Genomic DNA, 18,226 nt, shown 5'->3' on the forward strand with positions numbered 1-18,226 from the left:
TTAGTTCCAAAAGGGTTATTACTATTTATTTCTCTACTTGCTGCTTTTCTGGGTTGTGATTTAGATGAAATTTCAGTAAATTTGTATTCTTTTTTGTCCTACAGACTTTTCCACAGCCACAGACATCAAGAAGGAAAAAGGAAGGCCATAAAAATAGATATGCTAGAGAAAATAGAACTATCATCAATAAACAACTGAACAACAGAAAAATACTGATTCATTTAGAACCTGAATATTTAGAGTTTCAAAAGAACAGCTTTCTCTCTCCCTGACACAATCAATTTCCAAACTGTAAGACAGGTTTGGAATTGTCATTCACTTTTGGTAGCATTAGACACAGAGAGCAAGAACCAGGGGGGTAAAAGCAGAATTGACATAGTTCAGGAGCACTTAAAGCTTGCTATCTAGAGAAACATCTGCTTTAGTTCCATCACAGATTAATGAAACACCTCACTAAACTAATGTTGTGCATTTGTGGAGAGCAGGAAGGTCTGTAGGCAGCACGTATATTACATAGTGCACACTACTCCTGTGCCTTGCTTTTGAGCATCACCACCAGAGGCTTTTTAAGACTCTGCAGCCATGGAATTAGCTGTGGTATTGCCAGCCAGCTGTGTATCCTCCATGGACTTTGGAACAAGCTGTAAAAGTAAAAAGAAAAACATACTTTGCCAGCTCTTCGCAAAACAGAGCCAGCACTTTAAAACCAAGTGGGTCCTTTTCTGCCTGGCAAATGGTGAGGTCGGCCTTACAGGTCACCACTCGGGATTACGTCAGGGACCAACTGGTTGGGTCCAGGCAGCCTTAGCTTGGTCTGGCAGGCTGCATGAAGTGAACAAAAGCCAGATCAAGACAAGAAATTGAGGGAATGGGATAGGAGGAAATTAAGAAGACTGTTCCAAAGGCTTTTAAATTATGATGCCCGTGTTGTTGCAATACTATTGGAAAACTAAATTAATTGCTCCTTTCCTTAGTCCCCTCCTGCTGTGGCTGTATTTCTTTTAGCTAAGGGTCTGAGCCACTAAAGATGCATCCAATTTCCATGCTGTCCAAATGCTTGTAATCACAGATTTACAATAAACTGAGCTATCATGAAAAACAAGGCTGTTCATTATGTAGTTCTTGGCCTTCAAAATTTTCAAGACAACAGAAGTAGTGGGAGGTAACAAATCTGCCATAGAGAGGGATAATTTCCAAAAATTTCTGATCACCTATTTCCTTAAAAGCAGTGGACTTTAAAGAATTTCTGTTCAGGAACTCAAAAGCTGAGGTACTTTGACTCGACAGTCAGTCTACAGTCACTACTGGAAAAAGAAAAGCTAACTATCTTTTTAAGTCTGTAGTTTACAGTTACATTACTGGAAAGCCAAAGGTTTTCTAGGCACTGTAAAACCACATAAAAAAAGCAGAGCCCATTTTCTGTAGAAACCAGAGATTCTGTAACTTCACAGTCAATCTGTAACATAAATTACAAGGATGCAGCTAGGTGGAAACAAATTTTATTTAGTACATCACAGTAAAAATCATCTAAATTTTGCTCATTGGAGCTTCACTTGGCACAGGTCATCAGAATCTCATTGGTAGCACTCCAAGAAAATACCACTTGTTATTTTTAAGATCTATCACCCTTTTTTGAGTAATTCTGTAGCCATTAAACAGCCCATGAGTGCAATCACAGCTATGTATACTAGCAAGTTCCTTGTACAGCACAAAGAACTATCTTAAATTGAAATGGTAAAGCATGAGATGTTCCTTTTGTTTGCCCTTCTCCCCTTAAACACCCAATGTGTCTTCTTAAAGAGTGAGGGTTGTTTTCTGTTTCTTCTTACTCTTCTGAGTTTTGTTGCTTCGTAGTTCACTCATGTAATTCATTGCAGACTTCAGGACAGCAACCTCTGTAGAAATTGCTAGTGGCCCACAGAGCTAGCATAAAATAAAAAGTTACAAGTCTACATAACCTTAATTTTATGGTTATAAGCTATATTTACTGCAATAACATAAGTTTGAAAAGACTGCTAAGTGTTCAGTGTGGGAATGCAGGGAATTTCTCTCAAGTTAGTTTTATGGAGAAATGTGTTGTTAAACTGTAGGAAAGGTTACAATCCTTTCAAGTGCTCCAGAGCTGAATGCCTATTAGCCATTTTTAGGGTATGTATAAAATACCCCAATCGCTCCCTCAGTATCCCTCATTGAAATTCAGATTCAGGACCTTTGCTCTGTTCAAGTCCCTTTGGTTTTAACACTGTAAACTAACCTGAGTGAGAATGTTATCAAGGATCAAGGTGGTAGAATTTGCTCTTTAACTCTTGCCTACCTAGACTTCTTTGACTTGGAAGTGTTTTTCACCATAGCATATAGACATGGTGCAGCTCAGTGAGTGTACAGCCAAGCTGAGACCTTATCAACACAAGAGGTGGGAGTGCTCTTAATACTTCTATCCTGATTTTATCTAATGAGTCTGGGCAGGCTACAATCAGCTGGGTGACTCAGTTTCTCCACCTGTAAAACTACAATGACTACTTTCAAACACACTGAATCCTCTTGTGACTGCCAAAGAACAAATGCTAAACAAGAGAATGTACTGTTGCTCCACACTTTTCTCAGCCTCTCCTGCCCTCAGTCCCCCACTCTTCTCTGCCAAGGTATGTGCCCACTACTTTGCTGGGTGACCACACAATAAACTGGACTGAACGCTGCCTGTAGACAAAGACTTAACAGAATGCCTGTGTTACAGAGTCAACCTGCTCGTTTACATTAAATCCATGCACACTGCCCCCAGAAGGTGGATTGGCACAACTGTTATGTGACAGAACCTGCCAGAATGTGGAAACAGGGTCAGAAGACCTGTCTGCAGGATAGGTACTGCCCTGTCTGCCCCTGAATGTGTTCCAGATGTGCCATGGGTGGGGGATGCAGGGCTCAGGGAAGATGGCAGGGAAGAGAGAAGCCTGCATTGAAGGCTAAGCACTGTTCTGGGTACCCTGTAGCTTCTTGGTTTGATACACAACACACCCCAGTCTTTTGAAAAATCTCCTTTCTTACCTCCATCATTTTAAATTTTGCCTGTTATCCCCATCTACTGCAAATGTTGAACTTTCTCTCTTCTTCTTGTTGCTCACATCATTATCATTTTAATTTTGCATTTATTTTTTGTAGGAAACAGTTTATTATTTTTTACAGAATGTCAAGAGGATCAGAACCTGAAACAAGTCTTTGCAATTCAGCCTACAGTGTCATCTAAAAAATGAAAATAAATTGTGTGATAGAGAAACTGAGGAATAAATGCTTTCTGGCATTTGCTTTCCCTTTCAGGCATTAGGTGTTTTTAGAGTGCAAGGGAAAATTCCTTTTATCTTCCAGCTACAGTTTGCTAGCAGCATCATTTGGTTTTAAACAACTGATGATCTACTCTTCCAGCTGAGGTCATGAAAATAAATTTTAGACTGGCCAAACAACCCCTTGAAGTTCAGTTTACCTTCTGCCAGATTTCTGAAAAACAGTAATGTCATTCTGCAATGCCCTCTGCTGGGAGACACAGCCTGGAGCTGGAAGAAGAGCTACCAATTCCCGTCCTCCAGCAAGGAACAGACATTTGCAATGAGATGGACTGGATTTTCACCTTCTGTATGAAATCCTGACCCTGCTGAAATCAATGAGGTCCTAGCTTTTAATTTTCACTTTGCCCTTAAACATTCTTCCTTTTGAAAACTGCACTGGAAAAAGAAAACATTTTCATCTAGTCCAAATGAAAACCTCATTACTTACAAACATGAAGATCTCTTTTTAGCATTTGAGCTCTAGAGGGACGTTTTATGAAGAAGTTTTCACCTGAAAAAGTCTTTGTTCTTCTTGCCATTCTTCCAAGTCTTTTAACTGTAAAAGCCTGTACAAAATCACACATGAAAATGGCATTCATATCACACAGGTGTGATTCTGCCTAACATATATTTTCACTCACCAGGATTCTTGTACTGAGAAAAGGAAGCTATGCAGTGAAACAAAGTGCACTGCTATGCAGTGAAATAAAGGAGTGTATCTGGAACCTGATGTGTGACAATCCCAGCCCACCAGCTGCCACATCTCCCTCTGAGATGCAGTATCCTGGAGCCTCAGGAAGAAAAATCTGAATCAGCCCCACTGAGGAGCAGGATATTAGTGTGGAGTTCACACAAACAGCACCTTCACCCCCACATGTACACTCACACCATGCCCCTGTGGCTTAGGGGATAGTTTTTCCTAGCTTACAACTCTTCTGGAGACTCATCCCTGAAAAATATTTTCCAGCCTTGGCAAGGGTGATGGAACACTATCTCTGCTTTGGTTTCAGCTCCCTCAGCTAGGCTGGTTTTACATTATGTTGTCTCTCACCACAGCTGTGCAATGGGCAGCAGGCAGGAAGGATTTTTCCAGAGTAGTCCCCAGTTGTCTGTGCTTCATGCTTTCTCCTTCCTCCTCACGTTCTCATAGCCTAGGTCCTTCCTGGCAGGCCAAATATATTTACTATACTTATTATTTCTATCTGTCAAATGGAAACATTTTTGCCTTGTGATCTGTTCTCTGCACTGACCTGCTTTATCACCATGTGCCTCCCTCTGCTCCACTTTACAGGGACTGACACCCTTGGTGCCAGAGAATGCAGGTGCAGTAAAGCTGCACAGTGCCTGGCAACACTATTTTTACTCAAAGTTACACATAATTATCATTGATTTGGAAGTGTGACCTCCTTGTTACACAGCCTTACAAGCTGACAGTTTTTTTCCAAAAAAGACTTTCCAGTGTTTGCTACGCCCTCACAGAGATCAAAATGTCATGGTTGTAAGAAGCTTTGAGGATTATGCCATGCTCATTAAAAGGCCCCCAGACAAGTATTTTTTTGTTTTGTATACTGTCCTGAAAATTTTTCTACTTCACTTGGTAAGCACCACATCACACTTATTTGAAAATGAGCATGTATGCTTACAAACATCCAAAAGAAAGCTGACCCCTCACAGCAAGGGCTAAGATTGCCGTTCTGGACACTTACCTGTTCTTGACAAATAGTTTCCTTTACAAGAGAACTGTGTAGCCCAGGCAACAGGTGGTGGCTGCTCACATACTCTAACCTTGAAATTTTTAATTGAGAGGAAGGTTGGAAGCAACTGGAAGTTTTTCCAGTTCTCATGCCCCTCATGTGCCAGCAAACTGAACTGAAAATCCACCCTCTGAGCTGGCACCTTCAATGGAAGGATTGACAGTGAAGTCCAAGACTGGGAGAGCCTCCAGCTTAAACTGTCCTTTGATCCAAGGCTGTCTCTCAACATCACAAGCCAGTGTTATATAAGGAATCTTGCACATACTGTTAGTTTTGCTGCCAAGAGGTCTTTCAAGAAGTTGTCTCCCAATCTGTTATCTTCAGCAGAAAAATTTCATTCACAAGTATGCTTGCTAGTGGCTAAATATGTGGCCAAAAATCTAGATTTAGCCCTGAATTTTCTCATGTTGACGCACTGTACTACTAATAAGAAATAAGCAGTGTCACTCAAAATGATGTTATACTGGACTGTGACAAGGAACAGGATTAAAGTAATATCCTGCAGCTGGGAGCAACGAGTTGTACAGTTCTACATATGCTGGAGGTGGCAGAACACCTTGGGGGGAGGCAGTCACTGCATTACCTCCATCCCAACTTCTGGGGCAAGAGACTGGAAGACAGAAAGGCCTGCAACATGCTATCACCATATTAAGAAGCAGAGTGCCTCCCTCTTGTCTGGCAATGGGTAGCACTCAGAAACTACTTTGGTATTATCTGGCTCTGCTGACCTCTTACCATTTCCTGAGCCCCTGAGAGTTCATTATTCAGAGAAGAGGGCTGAGAAGAGTTCTAGTCAACCTCAATTTAGGCTCACTTTGGTTCCCAGAGAAAAGAGAAATTTTTTCTCTTTTTTTCAGCCCATCCTGCCCTACAATTTTTTTTTTTTGTCTTCATCACTGTTGTGGCAAAATCCAGTTTTATCAGTATCACTGAGAAAGCTTTCAGTAACTTGAGGATTAGAGAACATTATGGCTTCCACCCAGGACAGCCTTCCAGCTTTCTGTCCTCTCTTCCTAAGGATATATTGAGACAGTATATTAAAAAAAAAAAAAAAAAGAGAGAGAGAAAGAAGCCATGATCATCAAAGAGGTCATTCTGTACTTTTCCAGCCCTCAGCAATCAGTAACCTTTCCATTTGCACCCAAGCAGTCAGTAGGAGACATGATTTGAGCAAGCCACTTCACCGGTTTCCTAAGAGAGGACAAAATTCAGGGCATGACCTCAACTCCTTTCTTCTGGCCACAGCTTAGCTGAAGGCCCAGTATGTCAGATTCACCTCTGTGTGATTCCAGGGAGTAGTCTGGAATCAATTTCACCCAGTAAGTCTCTTTGTTTGCATCAGGTCTTTCAGAAGTTTTGAATGACAAGGATCTAAACAGCAGGCAGCAATCTGCACAAAGCCAATCTTTTCAGTTCAACAATTTTTAAAGGTCTGTGCCTTTTTTTTTTTTTCATCTTCTTTTTGGTTTCAAATGCTTTCCAACTGAGCAAATGCTGCAATGAGTTCATGGGAGAAGGCCTCAAGGCACCCCTGATTTTGGCACCATTATCCCATAGACACTCCATACATTTTTGGCACCTTGCAACAGACACACTGACAGCCACAGGATTGATGGAAAGGGAAAGAAGCTGTTGTGCAGTCAAAAGAGAATATACTCAGATTTCTAAGGCCATTTGAAAGAATGCCAGAATGATACTGGATTTCGGCATTCTTAAGCTCCTTTAAGATGATGCAGCAAGTGGTCTTTTCCACATGTGATGATGTATTTCAGTACAAGAGTTTCTTCAAGATTTTCCAAGCCTGTGGGCTCCTGATCCTTTTTCAAATTACAGAGATGATAGCATACTGGGGAGAATTGTGATTAGTTTAAACTCTCCACAGCTGCAAGAGATGAATGCAAAAATTCCACCCAAAAATCCACTTCTTCTGGATTGAATTTACCTACATGACACAGAGTCCTGGCCAAGGGACCACTTAAAAGTGCTGGAGCAGCATCAATGCTATTTAGTTTCTTCCATCACATCAACCCAGCAGAGGCTCACAACTCTTCTACCCAACACATTTCCCCCAGCAGCACTGCCGTGGATCGGGCAGGGTATTAACAGTGACCTGAGATATGTGGGGAGGAAAATGGAACAGTGAAATAAATGCTTAAGTACAAGGGAATTCAGACAGGGCTTGCAACTCATTAATTGAAATACACAGAGAATTGTAAAATACCTTGTTACCAAGAGGCTTTGCTTGGAGCTCTTAAGGACAGCAGACCCCATCTCATCACAGGCTGGGAAATTTTGAGCCATCTTGGCAACAGAAGGATGGAAGCACCATGCTTTCCATCTCATCTGACCTAGAAGATGGCAATGCTCTGTTTAGCTTAACAAGACCTCTCTCTCTCAATTGCTTCATTATATTAAAAAAAAAAATAATATGCAGCATTGACTGACACTCTGGGCCCACCTCGGGACATCTCACCTCCTGTGTGTCTCTGACGAGAGGGAAGGGGGAGCTGGCCTTGGCAGACTGGTGACTGACACCTCCCACGTTTGTCTGGATTTATTATCAGGCCATAGGCGAGAGCCACCTTTATGGGGCTTTCCTCAAAAATGCCTGCCCCGATTTCCCGGGTGCTATGGGGGATGCCAGCTGGGGAGTGATTCTGCTTTTAAGGGGACTGAGGCCGCTCTCTCCACAACTGTTCCTAATCTACGCCAAAAACAAAACAAAACAAAAAAAAAACAGACTTCTTCCACAGGACTCAGCAAAGCCTAACCGTTTGGCTGTGCTCTAAAGAGACCAATATCCAGCCCAGTGAAGTGTATGACAGACGCATTAAGTTTAACCTCTATTTTAAGACGGGCCCAAGTACGAAACCGCGCTTCTTTTCTTAACCAGTCATCATAAGGCGGTGAGGGCTAATGTTGCATGCGTAGTCGTGGCCGAGTGGTTAAGGCGATGGACTAGAAATCCATTGGGGTCTCCCCGCGCAGGTTCGAATCCTGCCGACTACGGCCGCGGTCCAGCGGCTCTGTATTTTCCTTTTTTTTTCTCTTTTTTCTTCCTTTACCCGTTGTTCACTGCCGAATCCCGGGGGCGGCGCAGCGAGGCGGCAGCCGCGGCCCGAGCCCGGCAGAAGACCCAGAGCCGCCCCAGACCCGGCCGGCCGCGCGGGCAGACCCCGCCCCTGCCGGCGCCGCCTTGGCAACCGCGGGGCGGCAAGATGGCGGACGATCTGGACCGGCTGCTGGACGAGGTGGAGAGGCGGCTATGCCACCGGCGAGGCGGCGGCGGCCCGGAGCAGCCCGCGGCGGCCAAGGAGGGCAGGTTAGCGCTCCCGCCGCGGTCCCGCCGCCCTCACACAACCCACCCCGCCGAGCGAGGCGCCCCTGGGTGGAGCGCAGCCCGTCCCCGGCTGCCCCGTGCGGCCAGGCCTCTCAAGAACCCAAAATAGGCGGGCTCAGGAGCCGGAACCGAGCCGGCGGTCGGCGAGTGTCGCCTGCAGCCCGTGTTTTGAAAGACCCAGATCGTGTGCCAGCGAGTTTAGTTATTTCAGACAGTCTTTGTCTCCTGCATGTACCGCAACCTTGGATTAAAAATGGCGCTAAAAGCTGCGCTGATTTGCCTCTGGGTTGGGGATTACTTGGCTCTGTTACTGACCTTATGATATAACCTCTCTGTGCATAATTGACCTCAAATATCCATAAATCTCACGATTTAGAGCAGGAAGAACTTTAGCAATAGCGTTATCAAAATTTTTATTCTCTTAATACTTCAGTCATTTCACTGAAATTGTAGAATATTCTGCAATGGAAGGGACACACCAGGATCATTGACGTCCAGCTCCTGGCCCTGCCCCGGACACCCAAAGAGTCACACCATGTGCCTGAGAGCATTGTCCAAAGGCTTCCTGGGCTCTGTCTGGTGCTGTGACCACTTTCCTGGGGAGCCTGTTCCACTGCCCAAACACCTTCTAGGTGAAGAACCTTTTCCTGATATCCAGCCTAAACCTCCCCTGACACAGCTTCATCCTCTTCTCTCTGGTCAGTTTTTTCTGTTCATAATTTTTCTATTCATACTTTATTAACTATATCCACTACAGTAAGCACTTACATGCTACACTTTGACGTATCTGCCTCAAATTCCACAATTTTCAAAATGGTGATTTTGCAAGTTTGGTCCTGGCAGGGTCATTGCTTACAGTACTGCCAAGCATTCAGTGTCTGACATCCCAGCCTGCCCTCAGGCTTCCATCCCAGACTTCAGGTTTCCATCCTGGCCCTGAGATTTCCATCCTGGCCCTGACAGGCATCTTTCCTTGCCTTTGGGTTTCCATCCTGACCACCAGGTTTACATCCCGGCCCTCACAGGCATGTCAGACTCTCAGACTCCCTTTGGAAGGTCTGTGGACCAGAGAGGCTTGGGCAGATATCTCCACAGATGGGCTGCTGAGCACTTACCCAACACACATTTCAGAGTCTCAGGAAAGGATCTTGAAGAATCCAATGACTAATGCAAGACCAGCATGACCAGCACCTTTGACCACATTACTGGAGTTCCACATTGTTTGCATAATGGTTAGATGAGCACTTAATTTTAGTCAATCTAATTACAATCTTGGAAAAACAATTACACAGTTTTCTTCTTTCTCAGGAGTAGATTTGTTCTTGATTGGTTAATGCAGCGGTACTACAGGCCTCCTTCTTTGACAAAGAGCTAATAAACAGCAGACTTGAGTGTTACTTGAGCAAAAGCAAAGTGCAGGTGATCTTTCTAAATGCATCCAGTTCTGCAGGAATTCTCTTCAGGACCCCTGCAGTTGTGTAGCTTGAGTTGTGACCTTCCTCTGACCTTATCATATTCCTGTTGCTGAAGCTAAATGTGAAAAATCAGGGTTGTCCAGTTAATTGCCCAGTAAGTGTAGCAGGGTTTATACTGTCATGGTTTTATTCATGGTTGGGTGTGGTTGCAAATAAAAGAAGCAAGAAAAATAAGATCTATGATGGGACAACTTAACAGTGACTGAAAGGTGTTATCCTGCAGTTTACATCTGTTTAGTCATTATTTGGATGGCTTACCTGAGATACTACAAAAATGTTAGGGGAAAAAGGCTGTAACTGTATTTTTTATATTTTATATTTTTATATTAAAAAATATTTGTATTTTTTAACTCACAGTTCTTACAATTGCTATAGTCTTGCTACAAAAATAAAGGCTGATTATTTATTTTTCAGATCAGCTAAAGGGTTAATGAGTGCTGGCAGCAGCGAAGAAGATCTAGATGACATTATTGATGAAATCTGTAATGACAGCAGCTTTACCAAAACACCTCCGGTGAGTAGGGGTTTGCAGAAATTCAGAGCAAGTCAGGTTCAACGATGGAAGTGAAAGCACCATAAGCTAAAACTTTTAAAGCAAAACATGAATGAAAACAAGCTGTAGAATAAACTTGGAAAATAAAACAAAAAGGAAAATGCGGTAATCCTGTGAGGAACAGGAGAGATGCACTTACCTAGGCAATAACAGGAAATTAAAAGACATGCTAGCTCAGAACAGAGCACAGTGTCAATGCTCAGAATCACACAATGGTCACAGTTAGGAGAGGGACCTCTGGAGATCATCTGGTCCAACCACCTGCTTAAGCAGGACTGCCTAGAGCCAGTTGCCCAGGACTGTGTCCAAATGGCTTTCAGTTATCCCTGAGGATGTAGACTGCAGCCTCTCTAAGTAGCCTCTTCCAGTGTTTGACCGCCCTCACAAGTCATAAAGATTTTATGTATGTTTGAGTGGAAATTCTTGCACTTCAGTTTGCACCCATTGCCTCTCCTGTCAGTGATCCCACTGAGAGGACTCTGACTACGTCTTCTGTATTTCTCCCTGACACACCTCCATAAGGTTCTCCTGACCATTGTTTTCTCCAAGCTAAACAATTCGAACTCTCTTAGCTGATACCTGGTTGTCAGATGGTCTAAATCCTTAATAACCTTCATGGTCCTTTCCTGGGCCCACTCCATTATGTCCATGCCTCTTTTGTATGGGGCATAGTGCTCCAGACGTGTCTGTGAGGTCCAGTCTGGAGTAATGTAACCTGTTCTGGTCTCTCAAATACAGGAGAGAGATGGAGCTACTGGAGAACCTCCAGCAAAGGCCCATGGAGATGGTTAAGGGACTGAAATGCCTGTCATATGAGGAGCAGCTGAGAGAGCTGGGACTGTTCAGTCTGGAGAAGAGAAGGTTCCAGGGAGACCTTATCAATGTGTGTAAATAGCTGTGGGTGTAGTAAAGGAGGGGCCAGACTCTCCTCCGTAGTGCCCAGTGACAGGACAAGGCAATGAGCATACACTGAAACACACAAAATACCAGCAGTACACAAGAAAACACTTTTCTTCCTGTGAGGGTGGTTAAACACAGGGACAATCTTCACAGAGAGGTTGTGGAGTCTCGGTCTGTGGAGGTGTTCAAAATGCAGCTGGACACAGTCCTTGGCAAGCTGCTGAAACTGACCCTGTTTTGAGCAGGGGAAGGTCCCTTCCAGCTGAAATGATTCTTGATTCTGTCTCATCAGTGCTGAGTAGAGAGGAAGGATCACCTCCCTGGGCATGCTGGCAGCACCCCTCCTAATGCATCCCAAGATACTGTTGGCCCTCTGTGCTGCAAGGGTGCGTTGCTGGCTCATGGTCAGCTTGATCTTGACTGAACCTCCCACAGCCCTCTCTGCAAAGCTGCTTTCTGCCTGGCCAGCCCACATGGTGTTCTGTGCATAAGGATTATTCCTCCCTTGGGGTGAGAGTTTGCATTTCACCTTAGCTGAACTTGAAGAGATTCTTCTCAGCCCATTTCTGGAAGTCCTTTGAGGTCCCTCTTAATGGCAGCTCAGTCATCTAATACACCAACAACTGCTCCCCATTTTGTATCCTCTACAAATGTCTTCTCACTTCACAGCAGGAGATGGAGATGAAGCTGCAAATTTACATTCTCAAGACAGTTACAGTGATAGAAGGCATTGAAAATAGATATTCATTTGAGTATCAGCAGTAGAAAATGGTGTTACTTATACTTCATAACCTCCTGCAGATTCCCTAATCTTCATGAGTGACTGATTTTGTTTTGTTTGTCTTTGATTTTTTACAGTGGCTAAATCTAAAGCAACAAAAATACTTCTGTACCTCTTAAGGAGAGAGAATTATGCCAGTAAATTTGTCTAATTTTATCATTTTATATCCCTAGAACTTCCCATTTAGGATCTAGAGTTCTCATATTCTAGAATTCAAATAAACTCTTCTGTGTGCAGCAAATAAGAAACCTTTCAAAGAAGACTGTATCTTTTAGAATAATCTAAGTTCTTGATGTATTTTAATGAAACAAAAGCTAAAAAACATCTAGGAAGAGGGTTCCAAATTATAACTGGTTTTAAAAGCAAAATTAGTAAAAGGAGGGCATGAAATACTAAGTCTTGATTGTAAAGTCTTAGTGATCATGTGGTGTAGAATCCCTTCACCCAGAGCTGGAAATTCAGTGTGGGAAGAGAAACCTTGTTCCTCATTTACCTGTTACTTCAGAGCCTCACAAACTTGAGAGAAAATTCCCAAAGTCTTAGTCCCCTTCTTCTGTGACTGAGATTTTCTGGCTCCTGCTTATTAAGTAAAACAGAATATTGTGACTTTGCTGTAATGCTGCATTTTATTCTTTGGTTGTTTTTAAACAGAAATTGAAGTCTAATTCTGCAAGTCTCACACCTGAAAGAAATAGTGTTGTTGTACAGGCACGTGGGAAAAGGTAGGTGAAAAATGTTCTGGCTTGTTGGACATTGCTTGATTATAACTTCTTATCAGGCTGACAATACTGCTGCTGTTTAATCTGTGTTGGCATTTCTTAAGAAAGACGCTGAGAAGAGAGACAGTCTTCTTAAAGAAAAAACAAAGATAAGCAGGTAATTTCAAAGAATTATGTTAATGTGTTTTCATGTGGTCCAAATAATTTATTATAAATTGATTAATTATTTAAGCTGTTGAACAACATCTTCCTTTGCCTTATGGACATATACATTTATCAAATGCAGCAATGTAGATCTTTGTATATTCGGAATAGAGAGTGTATTTTGTAGAGTTTTTCTTTGAATACTTTGATAATGAAAATTTTAAAATTCTGTAGTTTACAAGCATTTGGATGCTTTGCTTATATTTAATTTTTTTTTTTTTATAAATACCATGCTGTTAAACTAGGAGAAATATTGTACTGCTTTCTCCAACCTGTTCAATATTTTTTAATGAATCCATATAGATGCTGTCCAGTGTACCTGGGTGGAAGCCTTTCACCATCTGGGATAGGAACAAATATTTCAAAAAGGTAGGAAACCTGAAAAATATGTGCTACTTGCTTTATCATTATTTTTATTCACAGCTGTGTTTCTGTGGTGGTACAAAATTCTGCATTTGAACTGGGCAGGACAGCCTTACAGTCATCTAAGGAAGTGGCTGCCTGTAACTGCATTTGAAATCAGCTGGTCCCTTTCAGTCCTCTGTTGTTGACCACTGGCCTTCTGTTTGTTTGAAGTGGTGAAAAATGCTTGCAAATGAGAAATGAAACCAAGAATCAGTAACAAGTAGTTAAGGAAATTGCTGCTGTGTTATTTTCCCTGCCTCTCTTTATCTTTCTGTGTGATGCCAAGTACATGACTTAAATCAGTGGTTGGGCTGGTTGAAATCTCCCAGAACCTGAACTGAAAATGGTCAGAGTACTTTGCAATTGCAGCTGAATTTAGCAGAAGAGATGCTTTGATGATTTATCCACAGCATCCTTTAGAACAATACAATGCATTTCCATGTGGCATTTTTTGTAGTAATTGTGAACTCAACACATATTTGTATGCTGTGCAGGTGTTATATCAGTGAGGAAGACTAAGGAGAATATATCAAATGAATACCAGTTTATTTTATGTGTTCAGTGACGATAGGAACCTGTAAAAATAATACATGAACATATAATTAAATCACATACCATAATTCTGAACATGCCAGAGATGTAAAGGCATTAAGATTAGGTGACATTGCTGCTAGTGTTTCTGAGTGAGTGCTGTACTTTGGCCCATTTATGGTGGATGTATATTGTGTCAGCTTCTCTGATTGTTCTCTGTCCAGGGCGTGTGATCAGCTGCGCTGCACTGCTTGTGACTTCCGCGTGTCACTTTTCAATGACTACGTCTGGGATCAGTCCTGTGATTATCTTTTTTTCAGGTGTGTCTGGGCTGGGTATTGGTGTTGTGCTATCATGCTTGGGAGCTCAATAAGAACAGGAAAGATGAAAAGCCCTTAGCACTGCATGCTACCTGTTTGGGATCAGGTGGGACAGTCTGTGGGGAGGGGGAAGCAACGTCTCCCAAAATCTGTTTTTGTCCATTTCTATCTCTTCTCCTATGACACTCCCTCTGCTTTTAAAAAGAATTCAAGTTTCATGGATGAAAAGGCCAGCTTATTGCTGAAATAAGCAGGTAATCCATGTGATGGGTTGGACTCTGCCAACCAGTGCAGGGTATCTACAATGTCAGCAACATGAATACAGACTGTTCAGCATGTGCTTTGCAGCTCACCTTCACTCATACAGACTGTGATGGTTTCAAGGCAGATGTTCTTTTTTCCACTATCAGGTGTGCTGTCACATTCAATGAAAATCAAATAGCTTTATTTCTTAACAGATTTCTTTATTGAAGCAAAGTTTGGTTAAATGGAGAGGTGGATTTTTGTTTTCTGCTTGTATTGTGATGTTTTTAATTCTTTAAATAGTTTTTGAAGACTTTAAAGTAAGGAGTTCTTATTTCCTGTTTGTCTAAAGCTTATGCCAAGACTTAGTGAAAGATAGTGTAGTAGGCATGTTCCTAATAGATATCAGATTTGGTTTCCTCTTAGTACAGCCTCTGTGTGTACTAGCCTGGTAACTGATGGAAGAGGTGGATGTGTTCAGAGTATGTGCTTGGAGAGTGATGTGACAGTCAGAGAAGAACATTAATGGAGATACCAACTCCTTTTCCTTTATTTTTCCTGTGTTACATCTTTGGTTATTCCAGTATTTTTTGTCCAGTCTCAAAATTTGTATTTCTTATTGAATATCATTATTTTTCCCATTATTTAAAGCAGTTTTAAAAATACCATGCTGCACTAGTCTTCCTAAGATTAGTTTGGTAGTGGAAAAGGTTTAAACAAAAGTGGGATTCTTTTATTTACCCAAAGTCAAAATTATTTTGCTTCTCAGATCTTGAAATTAATAAATGAAACAAAAGAAGAAAATCCCATGAGTATCAGGTACCTGTAACATTGATTAAAATCTGTAATCTGTAGCAAGAGATTTAACTGTTAATTTTGACAAACCTGAATTTTAGAAAGCAAACCTTAAGGTTAAACATTTTCCATCTATCAATAGGTGTCTGATCTCTTTTTCTAAAAATTCTTCCCTTGATACTTGTTTTGAATTTTCTTTATTTAATTGGGCTTGTTAATGTTGTTTTTGAGCAATTCAGTGTCCAGTGGCCAGGAGGAGGTCATAAGAGCAGAGATAGCTAAAATGCTACATTTTAATGGTTTTTTTTGAAACAACTTGTTCTTGTTATAGCATGCTGATTTTTCATTTGTTATGGTTAATGGCTGCACAGGAATTATTTGTGGTTTGATGTACATTCTACCCTTTTATGGCCATTTCATTTCAGTCACTTTAGCAATCACCTTGAGTAGTAGTTCCTGATGAAAAATTTAACTACATCATTTCACCCATTATGCATAGCAATTTTTAAAGTAAGTTTGATAAGATAAATACATTTTTGGGTGATTTTTTTAACACAAGAATTAGCTCTGCTTGGTTTTCTTCACAGTTCTTTCTCTGGAGGCTGACTGGAAATATCTAAACCCAACAGATAACATTGTTTACAAAAACATCAGTCTGTAGTTTATCTGAGAACCCAGAAACTACACAGCTCAGGAAAGGAGTGTTCAAAACAGAATTCAAACATATCCCTAAAGTAATCCATGACAGCAGTACTCAGAATTGTCAAGATGTCTTCTGATTTGAAATGGCCTCATGAATATTTTTTCTTTAAAAAAAACCAAAACAGCCCAGCATGATCCTAAGATGAATTCACTTCTTTGGCAGGAATAACATGCCTGAGCTCAGTAAACTAAGAGCAAAGATGATAAAGAAGAAAGGAGCACGTGCATATGCTTGTCAGTGCAGCTGGAGATCCATTGATGAATTAACTGACCTTCAAACAGAGCAGCAGCTTCGGTGGGTTTGTGGTAAACATGGAGAGTGAAGTCTTCTTGTGTAGGATACCTACTTGTGTGGAAATGGCTCTTAAAATCAATTTGTTTCCTATGCAGTTCTCTGAGAACAGATGGAAAATTGAATACTTAGATCTAGAAATATATTGTAACACCCAGATTTCAACCTGAAAACTTTTTTTTTAAAATTTAACTGTCTTACAAGCAGTGTGGGGAGTTGGATTGTTAGGAGAAATAACCAAAACTTGGAGGCTTTCTGGAAGCTAAATGAGGTTAAAGTTCATACTCAGTAGTGTTAAAGAAAAGCAGGGGAAATAACAGACCTGGGCATGGGCAAAGCATCTTGAGACTCTTCCTCACATCTAGCAGAGAGCCTTTTTTCCCATGTCTGCAGAATCCTGGACTCAAAATGATGGGTTGGGAAACAACCATGACACACAAGCATATGAACTTCTGCACAGAAGTGAATCCTGCTCTTCTGCTTTGCTCATAGTTGTTAATGAGCAAATGGTTGTTTATCTCTTAAAAAAATTACTATGGGATCAGCTCTCATCTTAAAGGTTTCAGCACACCCCAAAATTTTACTTACTTTTACCCACCAGTAGCCAAAACTGCAGGTGCTGAATATTTTCTTCCAGTTCCTACTGCTTTCTTCAGAGCACTTTCTGCTGACTAAGGACTTCTACCACAATGAATTTCTTGAACTTCTCTTCAGCCCTCACTGCACAAGAGATGAAAAAATTATTGTGCAATTATTAAATGTGCAATTTTAAAATATACAATTTTAAAGATATTCTGAAGTGTATGTTAATCTTTTATCAGTTTTTTTCAGTGGAAGAATGCTCAAGCTTTTAAGAGTGAGAAAATATATATCCCCACTGATGTTCAAGTTCAGATTTTTTTTCAGTTTCACTTACCTTTCACTTCAGCTTCTCTTGAAAAATATTTGTATTTAGATAGTGCAACTGTCCTGTTTCAACACACTCCCCTCAGTAACATTGCTTGGTGAGTTGTCTTGCTTACAATCAGCCACTATCAATATAGTTCATGAGCTTTTCCTTTTCATTATGTATAAATAACACAGAGGATAGATTTGAGTTTTATGCAGGGGGAGAGGGAGGAAGGATTAACCAGTCCTGTCATTTACTACATTGAAAAGTGTCTCAATATGGGAAGTCTGTATGTGTTTTTGCTCTGCAGTATGTGTATCTGTACAGATAAATTCAGAAATACTTACTTTGGGCAATTCTAGCTGTACAGAGCCATTTCCCTTTCTCTGAAGTTTTGCTCATGGTTCTAATCTGTGTATTTGTTCTGTTTCTGAGCCTGTCCAAAACAATTGTATGGTCCTACAGAGGTGATTCCTGTGTCTGTCACCCTCTGGAAGAGCAGATCTCAGTAGGGGTCAGAGGCATCATGCACTCTGCACCCTGCTCACCTTGTCCTTCCATGGGTGCTTGTTTCAGAGCCTGCAGAGGCCCAGCAGTGTGCCTGGGAAGTCTGGCAGTGCTTCCTCAGTGCTCCAGACTGCTCCTTCCAGTGCCCATGCAGCCTTGCTGGAGAGCCAGAGGTGACTTGGCTTTGGAGAGGTACTACTTGACATGATGGTGCAGACATATTTAGGGTCGTATTGTTTTCAGTGAACTTAGTATTTTAGGCTGAAGTTTCAACTGCTAGAGTCCAAAACTGGAGTTTCAGGACCAGAGACCAGTTGACTACTGCTCAGTCAGCTCCTAAAAGAGCTCTGCTTGCCTTTCTGTCCTTTGTGAAGATGCAGCCCTGGTCTGGGCTGTACACTGTGAGTGTTCCAGGGTGTTCTTCAGGTGAGCCTAAGCAACTTTCATGCCTGGAGAACATCAGTGCTAAGAATAAGAGAAGAACCCAGAGGTAGGTAGC

At 41.7% G+C, this 18,226-nt stretch overlaps 1 protein-coding gene and 1 non-coding gene across 2 annotated transcripts; both read left to right on the forward strand.

Moving 5' to 3' along the window:
• Positions 1–7,998: 7,998 nt before the first annotated feature.
• On the forward strand, positions 7,999–8,080 carry TRNAS-AGA (transfer RNA serine (anticodon AGA)). The gene has a single exon. It is a non-coding gene; the product is annotated as a tRNA-Ser (tRNA).
• Positions 8,081–8,180: 100 nt separating this feature from the next.
• On the forward strand, positions 8,181–17,895 carry CFAP418 (cilia and flagella associated protein 418). Its single transcript, XM_077187731.1, has 6 exons — positions 8,181–8,393; positions 10,301–10,400; positions 12,772–12,842; positions 13,347–13,412; positions 14,204–14,299; positions 16,203–17,895. Exons 1-6 carry the CDS (start codon positions 8,290–8,292, stop codon positions 16,360–16,362), a joined length of 597 nt encoding a protein of 198 aa, XP_077043846.1. The 5' UTR covers positions 8,181–8,289; the 3' UTR covers positions 16,363–17,895.
• Positions 17,896–18,226: the final 331 nt, after the last annotated feature.

Source organism: Agelaius phoeniceus, chromosome 1, assembly GCF_051311805.1.
Source record: "Agelaius phoeniceus isolate bAgePho1 chromosome 1, bAgePho1.hap1, whole genome shotgun sequence".
Taxonomy (NCBI): domain Eukaryota; kingdom Metazoa; phylum Chordata; class Aves; order Passeriformes; family Icteridae; genus Agelaius; species Agelaius phoeniceus.

Coding starts and splice junctions, on each gene's coding strand:
- CFAP418 (XM_077187731.1), top strand. CDS start 8,290: ATGGCGGACGATCTGGACCGGCTGCTGGACGAGGTGGAGAGGCGGCTA. Junction 8,394..10,300: donor GCGGCGGCCAAGGAGGGCAG/GTTAGCGCTCCC, acceptor TTTATTTTTCAG/ATCAGCTAAAGGGTTAATGA. Junction 13,413..14,203: donor GGAACAAATATTTCAAAAAG/GTAGGAAACCTG, acceptor TTCTCTGTCCAG/GGCGTGTGATCAGCTGCGCT.